We start from the raw sequence: 17,291 nt of genomic DNA on the forward strand, positions 1-17,291 counted from the left end.
ATTTGAATCAGTTCGGGAGTTCGTAGCAGGTTCGCGAATTATTTGAGTCAGTTCGGGAGTTCGTAGCGGGTTCGCGAAGCATTTGAGTCAGTTTGGGGATCGCAAATCATTTGAATCAGTTCGGCAGTTCGGAGCGGGATCACAAATCATGAAAGATTTGCGCTCGTAAATTTTCAAATTGGCCATAACCTTTCATTCGTTGCTGCCAACTGGGGTGGCAGCAGGGGTGGCAAGGCTTTCTTTTAGGGTGGCATTTGCCACCCTATCCACCCCAGTAGATCCGCGCCTGTTTGTAAGTAACAAATCCATGAAGATGTTTTAACTTTAGATCTAAAATAAGAGTCCACATAATAACACTTCCTCCAGTTAAATAAAAAGCCCATGTTGTCAAATTAAAATCCATCCACAATATTTGATCAGATGTTTGGACTCTTATTCTCACGGCACCCATTCTGGATCCATTGGCCTGCTAATTTTCATTCTAGATCCTACAGAAAACGGGACGTGTTGCCACAAGTCTGATTCCTAGATGTGCTACAGTAAGTGCAGCATTTCATTTACTGCACACAGCTTAAAACATAATCTTACCCTAACATTTATTTGCTACCAAGCAAGTGCTGCTGTTTGCTTAAGAAAACGTGAATCTTGTTGCAATTCATGTTATGGTCTCCTCAGGAATAAGTTATTTATAGTGTATTAAAACGTTTGAGTTTTGAGTACTTGCTGATCTTTTATTCAGGACTTCTGCTGTGTTTACAGCAGAAACATGCTGTGATCCATCTGTGTGTGTGTGTGTGTGTGTGTGTGTGTGTGTGAGGGAGAGATAAGAGTCCAAGCACACACACACTGGTAGTGTTTCTGTCCCTAATACATGTTTAAATCAACCACATTTGGCACTGTTACACATTTTAGTTCAGTTAAAATGTTTTTTTGTTGTTTGATGCTCTACAGAGAAATTGTTAATCATAATACAATAATATGTTGGGGACTCATGTTCTGAAATTTGTTTTGTTTTATGTTGGAATCATAAGTAACACCAAACATTCAATTTATCATGTAATTAAATCAAACAGTTCGAATTCAAGTCGGTAAGAAAATGATGTTGGACAGTGGCACCAAAAAACAGAAGAAGCTTGAGCTAAACCCTCACACACCCCCCATCTGATTGGACGAGAAGAGTGCAAAGGCGGCTTGTGATTGGATACTGTCGTGTAATGGAATGTGAATACCCTTCTATGTATGCTACAGAAATTTAACAAGTACGTAGAATGTGTTTCAGAAGGGCGGGGCTTAGCAGCTAGTACGCTGTCTCTGATTGGTCAGGTAGGATTAGTCTAAATATAATTTCTTAACGTTTCATTGTCCACTCCCTAATTCCCATTCACCGATTGCCAAAATGTCTCTCAGCTATTATTTCGGTTTTAATTATTATCCATACCCGCTTCTGAAGCACCGCTTGGCATCTGATACGTGTGACTTTGCTCAGCGCTGCTAAGGATCGACCAATCACAGCCGTTTGCGTTTATCTGGTTAGAGTTTCAGTTACTCCAAAATCTTTTGAGCCGCATAGCGCCCCCTGGAGCAGGATTATTTATTAATGTAACTAGTTGACACACTTTAACTTAGTTTGTGTCACTCCAGCTGGACAGGAGACCGAGTCGGACACCGACAACTTTGCAAACTAAATGATAAACCTGCTTATTTGCAGAAGGTAAGTTACTGTAAATTGTTTTCGTGTATTTTTGCGTTTGTAATAAGCAGTGACTTTTTTTTTGAAGCATCCCGTGAAAACTGGTAACGTTACATTAGCCTAAATGTTTTGACGAATTATTAATACTTAAAAAAAACTGCGTTATATTATTATTGCTGGGACTTCAACTATATTTATTAATTAGACTACCAGGCTGTTTAAGTAAAAACACTAAAAACATACATATATAAAATATAAAATTTGTTTATCCATGTTGTTTGCGCATTTTGGTGTAGTTTGTTTGGTGTAACCTTTGTTTTTGGTGTGTTGGCGTTGTAATTATTTTACTGTTTTCACATAATACAGGCATAAAGTTAAATTAAGGTTTAGAAAAATAATTCAAATGCGGCAAAGTAAAACACAAACAAACATTATTAAATAAATAACTTAAGATAAAAAGTAAAAAATAAATAAATACCAAAAACCTCAGGAACAAAGATAATTATATATATATATATATATATATATATATATATATATATATATATATATATATATATGTGTGTGTGTGTGTGTGTGTGTGTGTGTGTGTGATTTAAATTGTGCGTGCATTATGCAACATTAACATTCATTGCAGAACGTGTTCTTGTTATGATACAACATCAATGTCAGAGTCAATGTCACATGGTCCAGTGACGTCACTTTTACAGTCTTGTGCTTGCTTGTGTTTGTTTGGACACGAAACACACGTCCCTCAAAGATCAGCAGTTGAGCACAGCTCGTGCATGTGAACTTGGGCTGAAGAGGTCACTATTACTACTAGGGGTCATTCAGATCAACACAAACTGACTTTAAGTTCGCAAAATAATGTTTAGTTTATTTATCATTTGGGACCCTGGACCACAAAAACAGTCTTAAGCTTTATAAATCATCCTGAAAGACGAATAAATAAGCTTTCTATGATGCATGGCTTGTTAGGACACAACAATATTTGAAAATCTGGAATCTGAGGGTGCAAAAAAAAATCTATATATTGAGAAAATCGACTTTAAAGTTGTTCAAATGAATTCTTAGCAATGTAACATGTACTTACTCTAAGGTTAGGGTTTGGTTTAGGGTTACTTGCATGTAACATGTGAAAAGGACACCTTGAAATAAACACAGTAACTGTGAGTTTGATTTTATGGACAGGAGTCCCGTCTGAGGATCGTCTCGATGTCCGTCTCAGTGGCCTCAGTGTCCCGTCTGCTCCGATGCGGTCTGTCCTCGGTGGGCCGGAGCACCAGCGGGGGGGTCCGGTGGAGCAGCACTCGTCTGGACGTGGATGGAAGCGGACGTCCAGCCACGTGGGACTCCTTCGGGATCTGGGATAACCGGATAGAGGAGCCCATCCTGCTGCCTCCCAGCATCCGCTATGGGACCCCCATCCCACAAATCAGCCTGTCCAAGGTGGGCTGCGCCTCCCACATCGGCCGCCGGCGCGACAACGAGGACCGCTTCCAGGCGAGCAGACTCACGCATGACGTCCTCTTCTTCGCTCTGTTCGACGGACACGGAGGACCACAGGCCGCGGACTTCTGTCACAAACACATGGAGCAGCACATCCGGTACAGGACTGACCTTCAGCTCAGTTAAACACGTTTGACCCTTGCAGAAGACTGACATTCTGCTCACGTTTTTATTTTTTTCAGGACAGTTTGTCCTAAATGGGATTTAACATTAAAAAGCTATAATACTAATAGTGATAATTAACCAAAAAGTAAAAAAAAAAAAAAAAAAAATGTGCACATAAATAACTTTTTTGAAAAAAATTTTTTTTTTTATTTAATAAAAAAAAAAACTAAATGTGAATATTTAAAAAAATATATTGAAAACCAAATTAATACATCTTAATACATACAAAAAAATTAATAAAAATGAGAATGTTTAAAAACTGTATTTAACAAATATATATATTTGAATTTTATAAAATCTATATATTTTAATGTTTTGAAAAGATTGAAGATTAAAAAAATTAAAGATTAAGATTAAAACTATATTAAATGAAAAATCTGGTAAAAACAGTAAAAATTGTATATGTCACACATTACATAAAATAAACAAATAAACACGATCAGTTAAAAAAAACTGTATTTAACAAATATTTTAAAAAGTTAGTAAATTTAAACATTAAAAACACTATTTTAAATATAAAAAAATCTGGTAAAAACAATAACCCTTTAACATTAATATACATATTTTTCTCACACATTACAAAAAAACTAAACATAATTTTTGTTTTAACTATTTTTAACAACTATTTAGACAAATTACAAAATGTGAATATCTTAAACAGAATTTATTATTACAAATATTATATTAAATAAATCAGGTAAAAAAAACGGTGCAGTTTTAACGTTAATACACATAAAAAATGGCATTTGACAACTATTTAAACAAATTAGAAATATGAATTTTATCAACAGTTATACATTATATATTTCTTTAACCTTTTTTGCGTACTTTCCTAAATCTCAAACATTAAAGCAGAATATCATGCATAAAAATGTAAACACCAAACATTTCATTTTACCCTCAATGAGAAATGGTTAAGAATATCATCCTAGTTTTATGCATTATTTCCAACATTGAAAAAAACATTACAGGTCAAGCCGACCCAGGATCTAATGTAAGGGATAAACATGCATCATTGTAAATGAAATGACGAGGATTTCGTGTTTTGTAGGGATTGTTTGGAGGTGGAAACAGATTTACAAACAGTTGTGTCTAAAGCGTTCCTGCAAGTGGACGCAGCTTTGTCAGCGGAGCTGCAGATGTACGGCAACGGTATGAAAAACTCACGTTTGTCTTTATGCATTTGACAGACGCTTTTATCCAAAACATCTTGCATTGCATTAAACATACAGGGTTCCCAGGGTTTTTTTCTGTTAATTATAGGTCATAGAAATTCCGAAAGTCATTGAAAAGTCATGGAAAATCAGTGAAAGTCAGTGAATTCGTCTGTCGGTTCATGCATTGATGCACACTCCAGTAAAGTGTGTCTGTGTGTGTGCTCCAGCCTCCCTCATGATGGTGGGCACGACGGCGACGGTGGCGCTGTTACGAGACGGAATCGAGCTGGTCGTCGGCAGCGTCGGAGACAGTCGAGCTCTGCTGTGCAGGAAGGGAAAAGTGCGCAAACTCACCGACGACCACACGCCAGATAGGAAAGATGAGAAACACAGGTACACACACACACACACACACCAGCGCTCCAGGAATAACACGTTCTGGTATGTTTCGTGATAGAAGAGCGCTCTCTTATGTGCTATTAATAAAAGCAAAGACCTGCAACTCACATTACAACTCACATCCATAAAAACCGTGCGTGCAGTGTTACTCAAGCGTTCGTTTGCAGAACAATTTCTGTCTATCACTTAAATAAAAGTTCTGTTTTAGGTTACTGATTTAACCACTGAGTGTTTTAACCACATTTTGTCACAATATCTTGGATTAGCCTGTAAATGCCAGTAATTGGACAGTACCAATGATTTGGACACATGTAATTCCACTAAATAACAAAATCTTGATATATAGTGTCATTTATTGTTACAATCAACAAATTTAAAGATTCTAAATATAATATGAAAGAAATTAAGATAGTATTGTGTTTGTGGTGTTAGCTATATACTATTATAGTTTGTATTAAAATATTAATATTTTTAATCTCATTTTAGGTATAGTAATTTTGTTGTTTTTAATTTTTAATATTAAATATGTCTATGTAGGTTGGGTTTTTTCCCCCATTTTTTAAGTTAGCCTCGTCAACTAAACTGTTTTTTTTTATTTTATTACATTTTTATTCCAGTAAACTTTTATTTTTAGTAACAAAAGTATATTTTTAATGGTTTTGGTTTTAGTTAGCTATAATAACAGCATTTCTATTTTTCACAGTTAAATTCTTATATTACATTTTATTTGGAATAACAGAAATGTTTGTAATAATTTTAATCAGAAATGTTTCTTGAGCAGTAAATCAGAATATTTGAATGATTTCTAAAAGATCATGTGACACTGAAGACTGGAGGAATGATGCTGAAAATACAGCTTTGATCACAGGAATAAATTACATTTTAATATATATTCACATAGAAAACTGATATTTTACACTGCAATAATATTTCTCAATATTACTGATTTTACTGTATTTTATATATATATATATTTTTTTCAAATGAATGCAGCCTACCCAATATTTAAGTAATATCTGTGTTTGTAGGATTCGTCAGAGTGGTGGGTTTGTGACCTGGAATAGTGTCGGTCAGGCAAACGTTAACGGCCGGTTGGCAATGACCCGCAGCATCGGAGACTTCGACCTGAAGAAGAGCGGCGTGATCGCAGAACCAGAGACCACTCGAACTCTAGTATGCGCTTGTCAAATTATAGTCAACTGCATTATTTCAAAATAAAAGTCTGGCTTTTAACTTGTGCTTTATTTCATTTTGTGTCATTTCAAACATTTGATCAGCATTTAAAGGGTTAATTCACCCCAAAATGAAAATTCTGTCATTAATTACTCAGCCTCATGTCGTTACAAACTCATAAGACCTTCGTTCAATTTGTATTTTTTGGTGTGAACTATTCCTTTAAGTGACTTGAAACATGAAATAGTGCTAAATTCCATTCGTAAAACTTGTCAAACCTGCTCTCATTGTTCTCTCACGTCTGTAGTTGCATCACGCTCACGACTCTTTCCTGGTTCTCACCACCGACGGCATCAACTTCATCATGACCAACGAGGAGATCTGTGATGTCATCAACCAGTGCCACGACCCCACCGAGGCGGCAAACGTCATCGCTGAGCAGGTTTAAAACTTAAATCATAATCTGACAAAGTAAAAATGGGATACTGAAGTTATTCTGCCCATCATTTGAATGAGGTATAACTTTGCTGTCGAAATGGCTTAAAAACTACGTTTGAATTGTGTGTTTAAATATTATCAACATCTCCAGTTATATTCAAGTTTAAAGTGCATAATTTCAGCTAGGGGCAAAAAAGCTTCAAGGCCACAAGAGGGCGCATCGAGCAAAATATTACTAATGCACATTTATTCAAATTAATAAAATAACAAAATTATCTTTGAAAAAAGTGCATAATGTTTAAAAAAAAAATCTAAATGAAATATAATGAAGTTGCGTAAAATTTTGAAACAAAATAGCATAATGTTTGTAGATATGATTGTATACTTTAATATAAAGTACCGAAAACCAATCACAAAGAGTACTTTTTTCATGGGATGGGGAAAAAACACCATAAAGTCTCAAAACTTTGAGTTGAACTTACATTAATTTGTAATTGAGTGCATGAGTAAAAGATGTCCCTATAGAAAATGTGATAAATGTGCATTCTGTGTGAATGGCTTGGCTTTTTTGCGCAATATTTTTAATGAACAGCGCCAAATCTAGTGAGTTTAACTGGAATGGGTGACAAAAGGATTAAAATGCGATTACACCTAAATAGATATTGCATTTCATGCGCCACTGATAAGGCTTCCTGACGCAGACCTAAAATTTAAATGCAACGTTTTTTGCATTCAAATTCGACATATATTCGAAATTCGAATTTTTATTTGACAACGCTACTTTGTTACACAACAGCGTTAAGATTCGTCTTCCTAAAGTTGAGTTTGTGTTGTTAAGGCTCTGCAGTACGGCTCGGAGGACAACAGCACAGTCATTGTCGTCCCATTTGGAGCCTGGGGAAAACATCAGAACGGCGAATATACGTACAACATGAGCCGAAACTTTGCCTCCATCGGCCGCTGGTCCTAACGGTGGTCAAAAGATCATCTCAACAAGAGAAAAACACTCCCAATAACAACCTGTTCTCATAGTAAACAAAAGTCCAACTGTATGAAGCGAGAGTAAAACTGGTGGATTATTATTTATTGTTAGGGAACACTCATTGTGTTAAATAATTACGTCTTTCTCGAAACATAAGATGATTGAATTCTGTGTATGTAATTGTGTCAACACTGATAGAGGCCCATCAAAACAAAAGTTAAATAATAAATCTAGAACAAATGAGTCTTTATAACTTTATTTATTGGCTAAAACTGTTTATACAGAGTTCTGGCATGAAACTCTAGATGGCGCCTTCCAATACAGTACTTATAACTCAATCTGTCCTAATGACATCATTATCACATGGCACAGCTGATTGGTTCCCTCCTGTATCGGTAACCAATGAGCTCGCTGCTCAGCATAAATATATTACCGTAGCAGTTGCAGCTTACTTCAGAAGCCCTCCACCTTCCCCAGCTCCACCTGTATAGGCCTGCTGCAAGATGATTCATGTACGCTATATGTGGGTTATTTCATGTATGTTATATTTGGAGTAGCAATGTTTCTTACTTGCTCACAGCAGCATGTTATGGATGTATTGGCAACAGCAGCAGCAGCGAAGCAGATCTATTCTGCCAAGACCAAATACATTAACATTGTAATGTCCATATATCATGCCAATCCCTCTGAGAGTTATTATTATGCTATTACTGAATATAAAAGTAACTTGTGGAATATACCAACCCATATGTGCACACGCATTCAATAAATAGTTAATATTTCATGATAGTAATAATAATAATGATTATAACTATGTTAAATAGTAATTGTTTATTTTTTTAATGATGTTGTATTTTCTGTTTTAAACAATTGACTGGTTTTATCTGACTAATTGTTCATTTGCATGACAACAATGTTCTAAAAATTTAAAAGCTGCATTTGCATTTTTGAAAATTTCATTTCATCCTTATTTACATGGACTAAAAACGCTGTATTATTCATGCCGGGCCAGTAGTTGGCGATGTAGTTTAGTAAAATACACGCATTGTGTGCACACCGTTTTTTTTTTTTTTTGCAAGTTTGCATTTTGTGATTTATTTGCACTTTATCAAGGTGTATCACATTTATCGTTGCTCAGCAAAAGTTTGCGGGTGAAATTGAGTCATTCCAATAGGAATCCGCACAATCGAGTGTTTCAGAATCAGAATCAGAATCAGAATGAGCTTTATTGCCAGGTATGTTTTTTTTGCATGAAAATGTCAAGATTTCTCTCATGTTCAAGTTTTTTACACTGATTCTACTTGACACAACACCCTTTTCAACAATGAAATACAGAAAACTTTCTGGTGTTTTGGTCGTTTATTTGCACGACGATGCCATTTTGGGGACCTGAAAACGCAAACTTTTTTAAACATGTTTCCAAGTGCGCATTTTTGAAAATTATACCGTTATTGTCTCCATGTAAACTTTAAAAATGCTAATTTGTAAAACCGGTGACATCATGCACATGCATATTACGTATTCTGTCTAAAGGCATGCCTGATTACATATCGAAGAATGTTTATGTTTCTTTGCAAAGTGACATCGCCATCTACAGGCCTGGCATAATACAGTGTTTTTAGTCATTTATGTGGATCCGCGTGAACTGGGATCACTTTGACGACATTGGTGTCTGTATGCAAAGTTTTAAGTTTTTAGTACAGACGTCCTGTAAATGTACCCTAAAAGTGTAAAATGTTAGTTATCTGAGCACAATGGACATTTTTAGTGCCTTACTACTTTGTAACGTGATTTTATTGACAAATCAAGTCAAGTGGGTAATACTGCTAAAGACATTTGGTTAAGTTGATCCCAAAGTTTTGCATTGGTACAGTACTGTTTTAGAGAGATTGGCTTGTGTACTCTCTCAGTGTAGTATAAATATCTTCTACACTGCTGATGGTATCACATGTCAGTTATGAAATACGATTGTAGAGAACTTCCTGTGAAATAAAAACTGCTATGAAACATGGTGAGCTACTTTCTCCTCTTAAATAAACATGAATCTTTACCAACAAGTGCTGAACTCATTTCAGCACACTAGAATGGTTTTAATTATGTTTCAAATGCTATCAGCAGAAGCACATTAAAACTTTTGTAGCTTAGAACAAATGTCCCAGATGTTGCTTCATATTGCAACTAAGCATTGGATGCTTTTTGGATAAAGGAGTACATGTGGATATGGAATTGAAAGCGAGTTATGACACTCTAATACGAGATTACAAAGACAATCATTTATTTTCTTTAGAAAAACATGCAATGATAAATAAGACTAGGAATGTGTATTTAAAAAGTAAAGAAGGCAATTTGTAAGTCGCTTGGCTTTGGCCTTATTCACTTCTTGAACAAAAAAAACGTCCATTATGCCCCTTACGAAAAATAAACTTTTTTGAGTGTGCTATTAGTATACTTTTTTTAGGAAAGTATTTTTTTAGTTTACTTATTATGTACTTCTCAGAAATGGGCTTTATGTACTCCTCAGAAATATACTTAATATGACATTTAAGTATACTTGACTTATACATACAAAAATATATTTGAGCTATACTCCTAGAATCTGTGTTTTCATTGTTATACAGTAGAGGGCGCTAGTACACATCTTCTGTACAGAATTTCTAAAAAAAGACAAGTGAAGAAGAAAAAAGAAACACAAGATACTAGCACATGTAACATTATCATCTGACATGAAACAGCATCAAAACTGTAACGTTATGGAATAAATTTACTGATGAAGTAGTTGACCATCTAAGTTTTGATTATCATTCTGAATCCAATTCATAGTCTTTTTCAGCTTTTAGTTTACAATTTTATTTATTTTTTTAATGAAACTTACCCACATCAAAGTGTTTAAAAAAATAATGCATGAAGCTGCTAGTTTTCTTTGTTCTTTCTTTGGATGTTTTGTATGTTCAGATATTCATGTAACACCATATATACACATTAAAACCTAAATAGGGACATATTAGTATACTTAAAGTATGATGTGAAGTTCACTTAAAGAAAACACATGAGTATACTTGCAGTATAAAACTACTAGACTAGTAGTTTACTGAGACTATACTTCACAAAGTATTTAATTACCGTAGTAAACTATCAGTGTACCTAAAAGTTCACTTTTAGTATAATTGCAGTAAAAACTACAAACATAGAGGTAAACTAGTAGTGTACTCAATATTTGCTACTGTTAAACTTAAAGTATACTTAAAAGTATACTTTTATATACTAGAAAGTGGGCCAATTTAGTCCCAATGAGTATTAAAACTGTACACTTACAAGCATTTGTATACTTTTAAATAAAATATACTCAAACTTTACTTAAGTATACTTAATATTATAAACTTGAAGTACACTACTTTTTGGTAAGGGGCTGCTTGATATTGCAAACTTGAGAAAAATGTATTGCTGTAATGTGAGTTTGTTATGGTTCAACAGTGGCCCACGGCAATCTTGGTCCTTGAACTTTGGAGCGTAAGGTGAACTATGGCTCGATCTGTAGATGGTAAACACATCCCACATGTCTTGTGAGTCGGTGGGCTAAAAATACACGAGAACAGCATGAGACTCCTTTACTGATATTACATGCATGTATGTTCTGCCATTGTGTCCTCAGACTTCACCTGTCTGCAAAAGCCTAGATCTGAATTTAGTGTCCTGTGTTTTGTTTTTTTTACACTAAATACAGTCATATACAGTCAAAGAGTAATTGAATTTGATTCAGATCGGTACTCCGGAAAGGCCATTCACCAACATAATCAAAGCTTGATTTAATTTTAAAAAATTGAATTAAGTATAATGTCTATAAGCTTCATTTACATGCATCTAAAAAGCAGGCAAATTCAGCCACCTTGTGTTTTTCATACAACCTACAATAGCTTTGAAAAAGGCAATTTTTTCATGCATTGTAGCATGAAGTATTTTGTTGATTCACCATTGTTGAGATTCATATGCTGATTCTTGACGTCTGTGGTCTTTGTGTTGCTTCAGATGAAACTTTTTGTGTGATTTGTAAATTATTGAAATCATCTGATTTATACAATACTACTAGATCTGACATTATAAGTGATGCTAAAGCAATACAATATACATTTAATCAGAAATTGGACTTCTAAGAAACTTTTGTTTATTTTTACTTGGCTTCGCTGGTCAAGCTAAATGTGTTTTTAATGAACACACAGTCAAAACTAACAGTGTAACGTCACCACCAAAACATGAAAGGTCAAGAACCCAACAAAAGGACACACTGATCTATATATATATATATAGCCTATATTTTTTCCTGAGATCAGATAATATTTTAAGCTGTCATGTTACAGCGTGCCCCTCAGATGTTACAATGTACCCCACCTACGGGGCATGTTGTCTCACTTCACTTTTATTTTTTTAGGTTAAATAAAGGAAAACCTAAATAATGTAATTATTAAACAAAGCGACATATTTGTTTTAGACACTTGTAAAATTACTGTGGATGATGAAATTATATTCTGAACCCCATGTGGATTAACACAAATTGAGAAAGTCAAAAAGTGTTACCCCCCGCTCTCCCATATAGCCCCAATTTACCAGAGGAACCTCGTAAAAAAAAACAAAAAAAAAACGTGTAAACTCAGAAAAAAAGGTACAAAAGTTGTCACTGGGGCGAAACCTTTTCAAAAGGTACAAATTTGTACCTAAAGAATGCAAAAATGTACAAAAGCTTTTATACATTTTGTTCTGAGTGTATTTCAGAACACAATATTTACTTTTATTTTATTTTATTTTATTTTATTTTATTGTATTTTATTTTATTTTTTACAGATGGAACCCCGTCCCCTTACCAAAAATAGCCATGGTTTAACCATAGTAAAATTGTAGTAATCATTTATTTATTTTTTTTTTGTCGTATTGACTACCATTTGTATAATCACAATATAAGTTTTACTACAAATATGGTTATAGCAAAACCCTGGTTAACTTTCGTCAGGGTCAAAACGCCCTCGGGCTAGTTTTGGGCGTTTGAGTAACAATTGGAAGGGCTTTGTTGTGCAAACCTGGCAACCCTGCTCTGTCTACACACTCCGAGATACTAGGTGGCAGTATGCATGCTTCACGGGTGTTTATAAGCCACCATTACTCTAAAACAAGGATATTCCATAGACAGTAAAAGATTCCCAGTCTTCCGATCCATAAAACTCGAGTCTCGTCGCGTCGCTGCGCTCGTTCACGCGCCCGCGCGTTCCCAGCGATTATGTAAATGAGGCCCGCGACCGTAGCACAGTGATCGGCGAGACTAGAGTATATTCCGCTCGCGATGACTGGAAGATCGTGGACCCCCGAGGCGGAGGAGACTCTGATCGAGCTCTGGCAGCAGTCTGCATGTCTGTACGACATCTCCTCCGCAGACTACCACAACCGAGAGGAGAAGGACAAGCGCTGGAGGGAGGTCTCCGAGGCGCTGCAGATGCCCGGTGAGGGTTACCTACCTGCAGTCAGCTCGTGCAAACCTTCAATGAGTGCATAGACAGAACAAGAACTTAAGTGCAATCGAAATATCTTTTAAGGAATTAAAATTAAATGTGACCCTGGTGCACAAAACTAGTCTAAAGTTGCAGAGATATATATTTGTTGCAATAACTAACAATTAATTGCATGGGTTTTTCTAATGTAAGCACTCTCGATTGCCTTTAAACAGCATGCACAGGTTAGGATCCGCATTATGCATTTTGAAATGCATCTATGAAATGTGTTATTTTCCTCAGTGGAGGCGGTGGCGACCCGGGTGGCGTCTCTGAGGACTCAATATGCCAGACTGAAGAAACCTAAAGCAAACACGGGTGAGAGGAAGCCCCTCACGATGAGGCAGCGCTGGCTCCTGAGGGCCCTTGATTTCCTGAAGCCGCACATCGTTCATCGGCGGCACGAGACCACTGTACGTCTGCAAACACAGCAGAACATGCACAGAGCTCTATGATATTTTACAATTAACAGTAACATTTTCTGCATTCTTTTTAGTTACATTTTAGTGACCAAAAAGCATTTTTAGTTAATCAGGAAACGTGTTAAATTTAACACTTTTAAATAAGGTTCCGATTTTTAACTACTATAATTAATGCATTAACTAACATTTATTAACAATGAGCAATACATTGTTTGGGTATTTATTAATATTTGTTCTTGTTAGTTAATGAATACAGCTGTCTATTGTTAGTCCGTGATTGCTCAAGTCCCTTAAATAACATTAATAAAAATAACTTTTGATTTTAATAATGTATTAATAGTGCTGGAATCTAATTAGTTAATAAAGTTAATAAATTATGAATTGTTCCCAAACAATTTATTATTTTTAACAAATACTTTTTTTATAATTTCTTTTTAACCAAATTTCAGTTTTAATTCTACTGAATTCAGTTTAGTAATTAGTAATTAAAATGCATATGTAATAAATTGAGTTCTTTTACACTTTTGTTTTAATAATTAAATGTTTTGTTTTTTAATTTGGCCGTTTAAGAAATTCTAAATAATTTTTCTGTTTTTATTATTTAATGCACATATATTATCAAAACCAATAGCAAACAAATGAATGCATATTATTATAAAATATAAATAATTTTTACAGTTTTAGAGTTTAGAGTTTTTATTTTTTATTTTTATTTTTTACAAAAAATGACATTTCATAGAGTGAAAGTGAAAGTTTTATATAGTGAACTCCTTTTGAATGTCTAGATTTACTGCACGAGTCATAACACCCTGGTTTTCTTGTAGCTGGGTTTGCCGTCCTCTGATAAAGCGGAGGACGCTCTGGACGAGTCGGATGAAATGTCTCAGGAGACGGATAAAGAAGTGGACAGCTTCGACTCCATCAGTGTGTGTCTCTCCCCGATGCCTGACACTCCAGACACCGGCATCCCTGAGGAAACAGCCTCGTGCTCTCCGTCTCCCCGGAGCACATCCGGCAAACGCACACGCTCCTCCGAACCCGACATCGAGCTGCAGAAGCTGGAGGTGCTGAAGCAGATGTCCGGTAAGGTCCTGGAGAACCCGTCTCTGGACGCCGCGGCGGTCTTCTCCAGCCAGGTGGCCCTCGAGTACCGTCTGCTCAGAGACCCCAGCGTCCAGATGCGTGTCCGCAGACAGATCATGGCTCTTCTCTACGAAGCACAGGATTCAGAGAGACTTCCTCGAGCGTCCAAGAGACACGAACAGAGAGCGCTCAAAACTGAGGATCAACACTAATATATACGGTGAAATGTGGTTCTTGTTTGTTTTAGATGTTTTACTGAACTATTTTTCTTGGTGGAGGCTTTGATATAATCTACATGTTAGATAATAAAACAATTTGAACATCATGTCAGTGTATTATTTCTGTGGATGTTAGATGATGGATAATTAAAACAAGCCCTGTTTTATTAGTTTGACATGATGAAGTGCCATCGAATCCGCTTTTGAGTTAAAATACTGCATCAGTCCAGCAGGTGGCAGCATCGTGTAAGTGTACAGTGAAATCTTCAATAAAGACGCTGAAATGCACTAAAATAAAAAAATAAACAATCGTAATCTAACACATATTTTGAAAGCAAAATAAAACCCTAGAAGTATTTATTTTTTATTTATTTTTTTTAAATATATTTTATAGCTTTATTCTCTCACACACACATATATATGTATGTATATCAGTAGTGTAGCCAGAAAAGAGACTGGGTGTGCATATGAAAATCTGGGTGTGCCACATTTATTGTCAGATTACTGTGCAAAATTATGGGATAGTATTTTTGTCGCACTGCTTCCGTCCAACCATACTCCTAGTGTTAATTTGCAGGTCGTGTCAAAATGTAGTTAATTGTTAAATGTAATAATTTTCTTCCAAATACGATAATTTTGAACTTTAGCTATTTCATTTAGTTTATTTTTCATTACAGTTTATTCACTTTAAATACATTATAATACATAATTATATTAAAATGAATTGTAGTTGCTCAATATAGATCTTATATTTGCGCGCGTGCCGGGGCGCAGGTTAGCGCGCTTCGGATGAGCGCATGCACAAATCTTCTCACTGCGCTCGTGAACTCGCTGCCTCTGGCTCTTAAATGTTTAAACTGACAAAACTTAAATGAGTTTAGTTTAAACACAGATATCAGCACCCAGGTGATGACGGAATAAATTACTGCTCATATACAGCATTCCGCGTTGAACAAGAGTGAATGATTTGTCCAGGATTTTTTTTTCTTTTTCTCATGTTTTTGTAATGTCTGGGAAGCCAGAATGCGCATGCATCAATAGAAACATTTATTAGCTGAATGCTGTTTTTTTCTACGTGCCATTTATAGCAAGCCATATTACAGATGATATTACAGATGCTTTGTCAGATTTAAGTTGAAGCGCGTGCCGAACCGTGTGTGGTGAACCGAACGGGCGAACCGTGCCATCCCTATTACCTCAATAATCAATCAATTACAGGCCTAAAACAATCATGCCCGAGCAGACGGATAGTAGTACATCTCATCACACCGTCACCCGCGTCTAAATCAGTTATGGTCTGGTTTTCAGTCTAAAACAGTTGTGTCAAGTATAAATGTCTCGTCTGTTTCGGGAGGTGCGCGCGCAGTCAGCGGAGACTCGCACCTGTTTTTCTCAGATTTTGAAAAATCTTCGCGATCGACTTAAAATGCTTCCAAGATCGACTTGTCGACCGCGATCGACGGGTCGGTGACTCCAGATATAGCGACCAACTTTTTTTGAGCAAGCATTGATTATGCGTGACACAGTCTCAATTTGTGGGACGCATGTATTGGGCTTCAAACGCTGTGCGCGCACGCGCTACGAGGGACGGGTGGTCACCCTACCTGGCACACCCGTCTAGAGTGTGTCCACCTTTGTGTGTGGGTCCCATGTACATGCTGAATCGACAGGTAAAAAAGCCTCAAGTCCAAATATTAATTTATCACCAATTAACTGTTTGACAAACACTTCCTGCTTCGATGTCCAGATCTGAATTTAAAAAAATCTCAAACATGCTACGAAGTCCCGATCTGAATCAACCGAGTCGCGAAAATGCTCCGAAGTGCCGATCTGAATCAACCGAGTCGCGAACATGCTCCGAAGTGCCGATCTGAATCAACCGAGTCGCGAAAATGCTCCGAAGTGGCCGATCTGAATCAACCGAGTCGCGAACATGCTCCGAAGTGCCGATCTGAATCAACCGAGTCGCGAAAATGCTCCGAAGTGCCGATCTGAATCAACCGAGTCGCGAACATGCTCCGAAGTGCCGATCTGAATCAACCGAGTGGCGAACAGGCTCCGAAGTGCCGATCTGAATCAACCGAGTCGCGAACAGGCTCCGAAGTGCCGATCTGAATCAACCGAGTCGCGAACAGGCTCCGAAGTCCCGATCTGAATCAACCGAGTCGCGAACAGGCTCCGAAGTGCCGATCTGAATCAACCGAGTCGCGAACAGGCTCCGAAGTGCCGATCTGAATCAACCGAGTCGCGAACATGCTCCGAAGTGCCGAACTGAATCAACCGAGTCGCGAACAAAAAATCTATATATTTTCTAAGTAAACAACAATAGCCCAAGTTTAGTAAACATTTTTTATTGAGACTATAAAAAATAATTCTGCATCTATTTTTAGGTGTGCCAGCTGCCACTGTGGGTGGCACAGGCACACCCTGGCACACCCGTGGCTACCACTGATATATATATATATATATATATATATATATATATATATATATATATATATATATATTTTTTTTTTTTTTTTAA

At 36.4% G+C, this 17,291-nt stretch overlaps 2 protein-coding genes across 2 annotated transcripts; both read left to right on the forward strand.

Annotated features, from left to right (window-relative positions):
* Window positions 1-1,611: 1,611 nt before the first annotated feature.
* On the forward strand, window positions 1,612-9,525 carry LOC113072518 (protein phosphatase 1K, mitochondrial-like). Its single transcript, XM_026245510.1, has 7 exons — window positions 1,612-1,711; window positions 2,882-3,297; window positions 4,416-4,516; window positions 4,749-4,914; window positions 5,949-6,093; window positions 6,401-6,535; window positions 7,370-9,525. The coding sequence occupies exons 2-7, from the start codon at window positions 2,906-2,908 to the stop codon at window positions 7,499-7,501; spliced, it is 1,071 nt and encodes a 356-aa protein (XP_026101295.1). The 5' UTR covers window positions 1,612-1,711; window positions 2,882-2,905; the 3' UTR covers window positions 7,502-9,525.
* A 3,104-nt stretch (window positions 9,526-12,629) lies between these two features.
* On the forward strand, window positions 12,630-14,874 carry LOC113072519 (uncharacterized). Its single transcript, XM_026245511.1, has 3 exons — window positions 12,630-12,996; window positions 13,288-13,457; window positions 14,291-14,874. The coding sequence occupies exons 1-3, from the start codon at window positions 12,840-12,842 to the stop codon at window positions 14,759-14,761; spliced, it is 798 nt and encodes a 265-aa protein (XP_026101296.1). The 5' UTR covers window positions 12,630-12,839; the 3' UTR covers window positions 14,762-14,874.
* Window positions 14,875-17,291: the final 2,417 nt, after the last annotated feature.

The sequence above is a fragment of the Carassius auratus genome, unplaced genomic scaffold (genome assembly GCF_003368295.1).
Source record: "Carassius auratus strain Wakin unplaced genomic scaffold, ASM336829v1 scaf_tig00009243, whole genome shotgun sequence".
Lineage (NCBI taxonomy): Eukaryota > Metazoa > Chordata > Actinopteri > Cypriniformes > Cyprinidae > Carassius > Carassius auratus.

Coding starts and splice junctions, on each gene's coding strand:
- LOC113072518 (XM_026245510.1), top strand. CDS start 2,906: ATGTCCGTCTCAGTGGCCTCAGTGTCCCGTCTGCTCCGATGCGGTCTG. Junction 4,517..4,748: donor GCTGCAGATGTACGGCAACG/GTATGAAAAACT, acceptor TGTGTGCTCCAG/CCTCCCTCATGATGGTGGGC. Junction 4,915..5,948: donor AGGAAAGATGAGAAACACAG/GTACACACACAC, acceptor CTGTGTTTGTAG/GATTCGTCAGAGTGGTGGGT.
- LOC113072519 (XM_026245511.1), top strand. CDS start 12,840: ATGACTGGAAGATCGTGGACCCCCGAGGCGGAGGAGACTCTGATCGAG. Junction 12,997..13,287: donor CGAGGCGCTGCAGATGCCCG/GTGAGGGTTACC, acceptor TATTTTCCTCAG/TGGAGGCGGTGGCGACCCGG. Junction 13,458..14,290: donor ATCGGCGGCACGAGACCACT/GTACGTCTGCAA, acceptor GTTTTCTTGTAG/CTGGGTTTGCCGTCCTCTGA.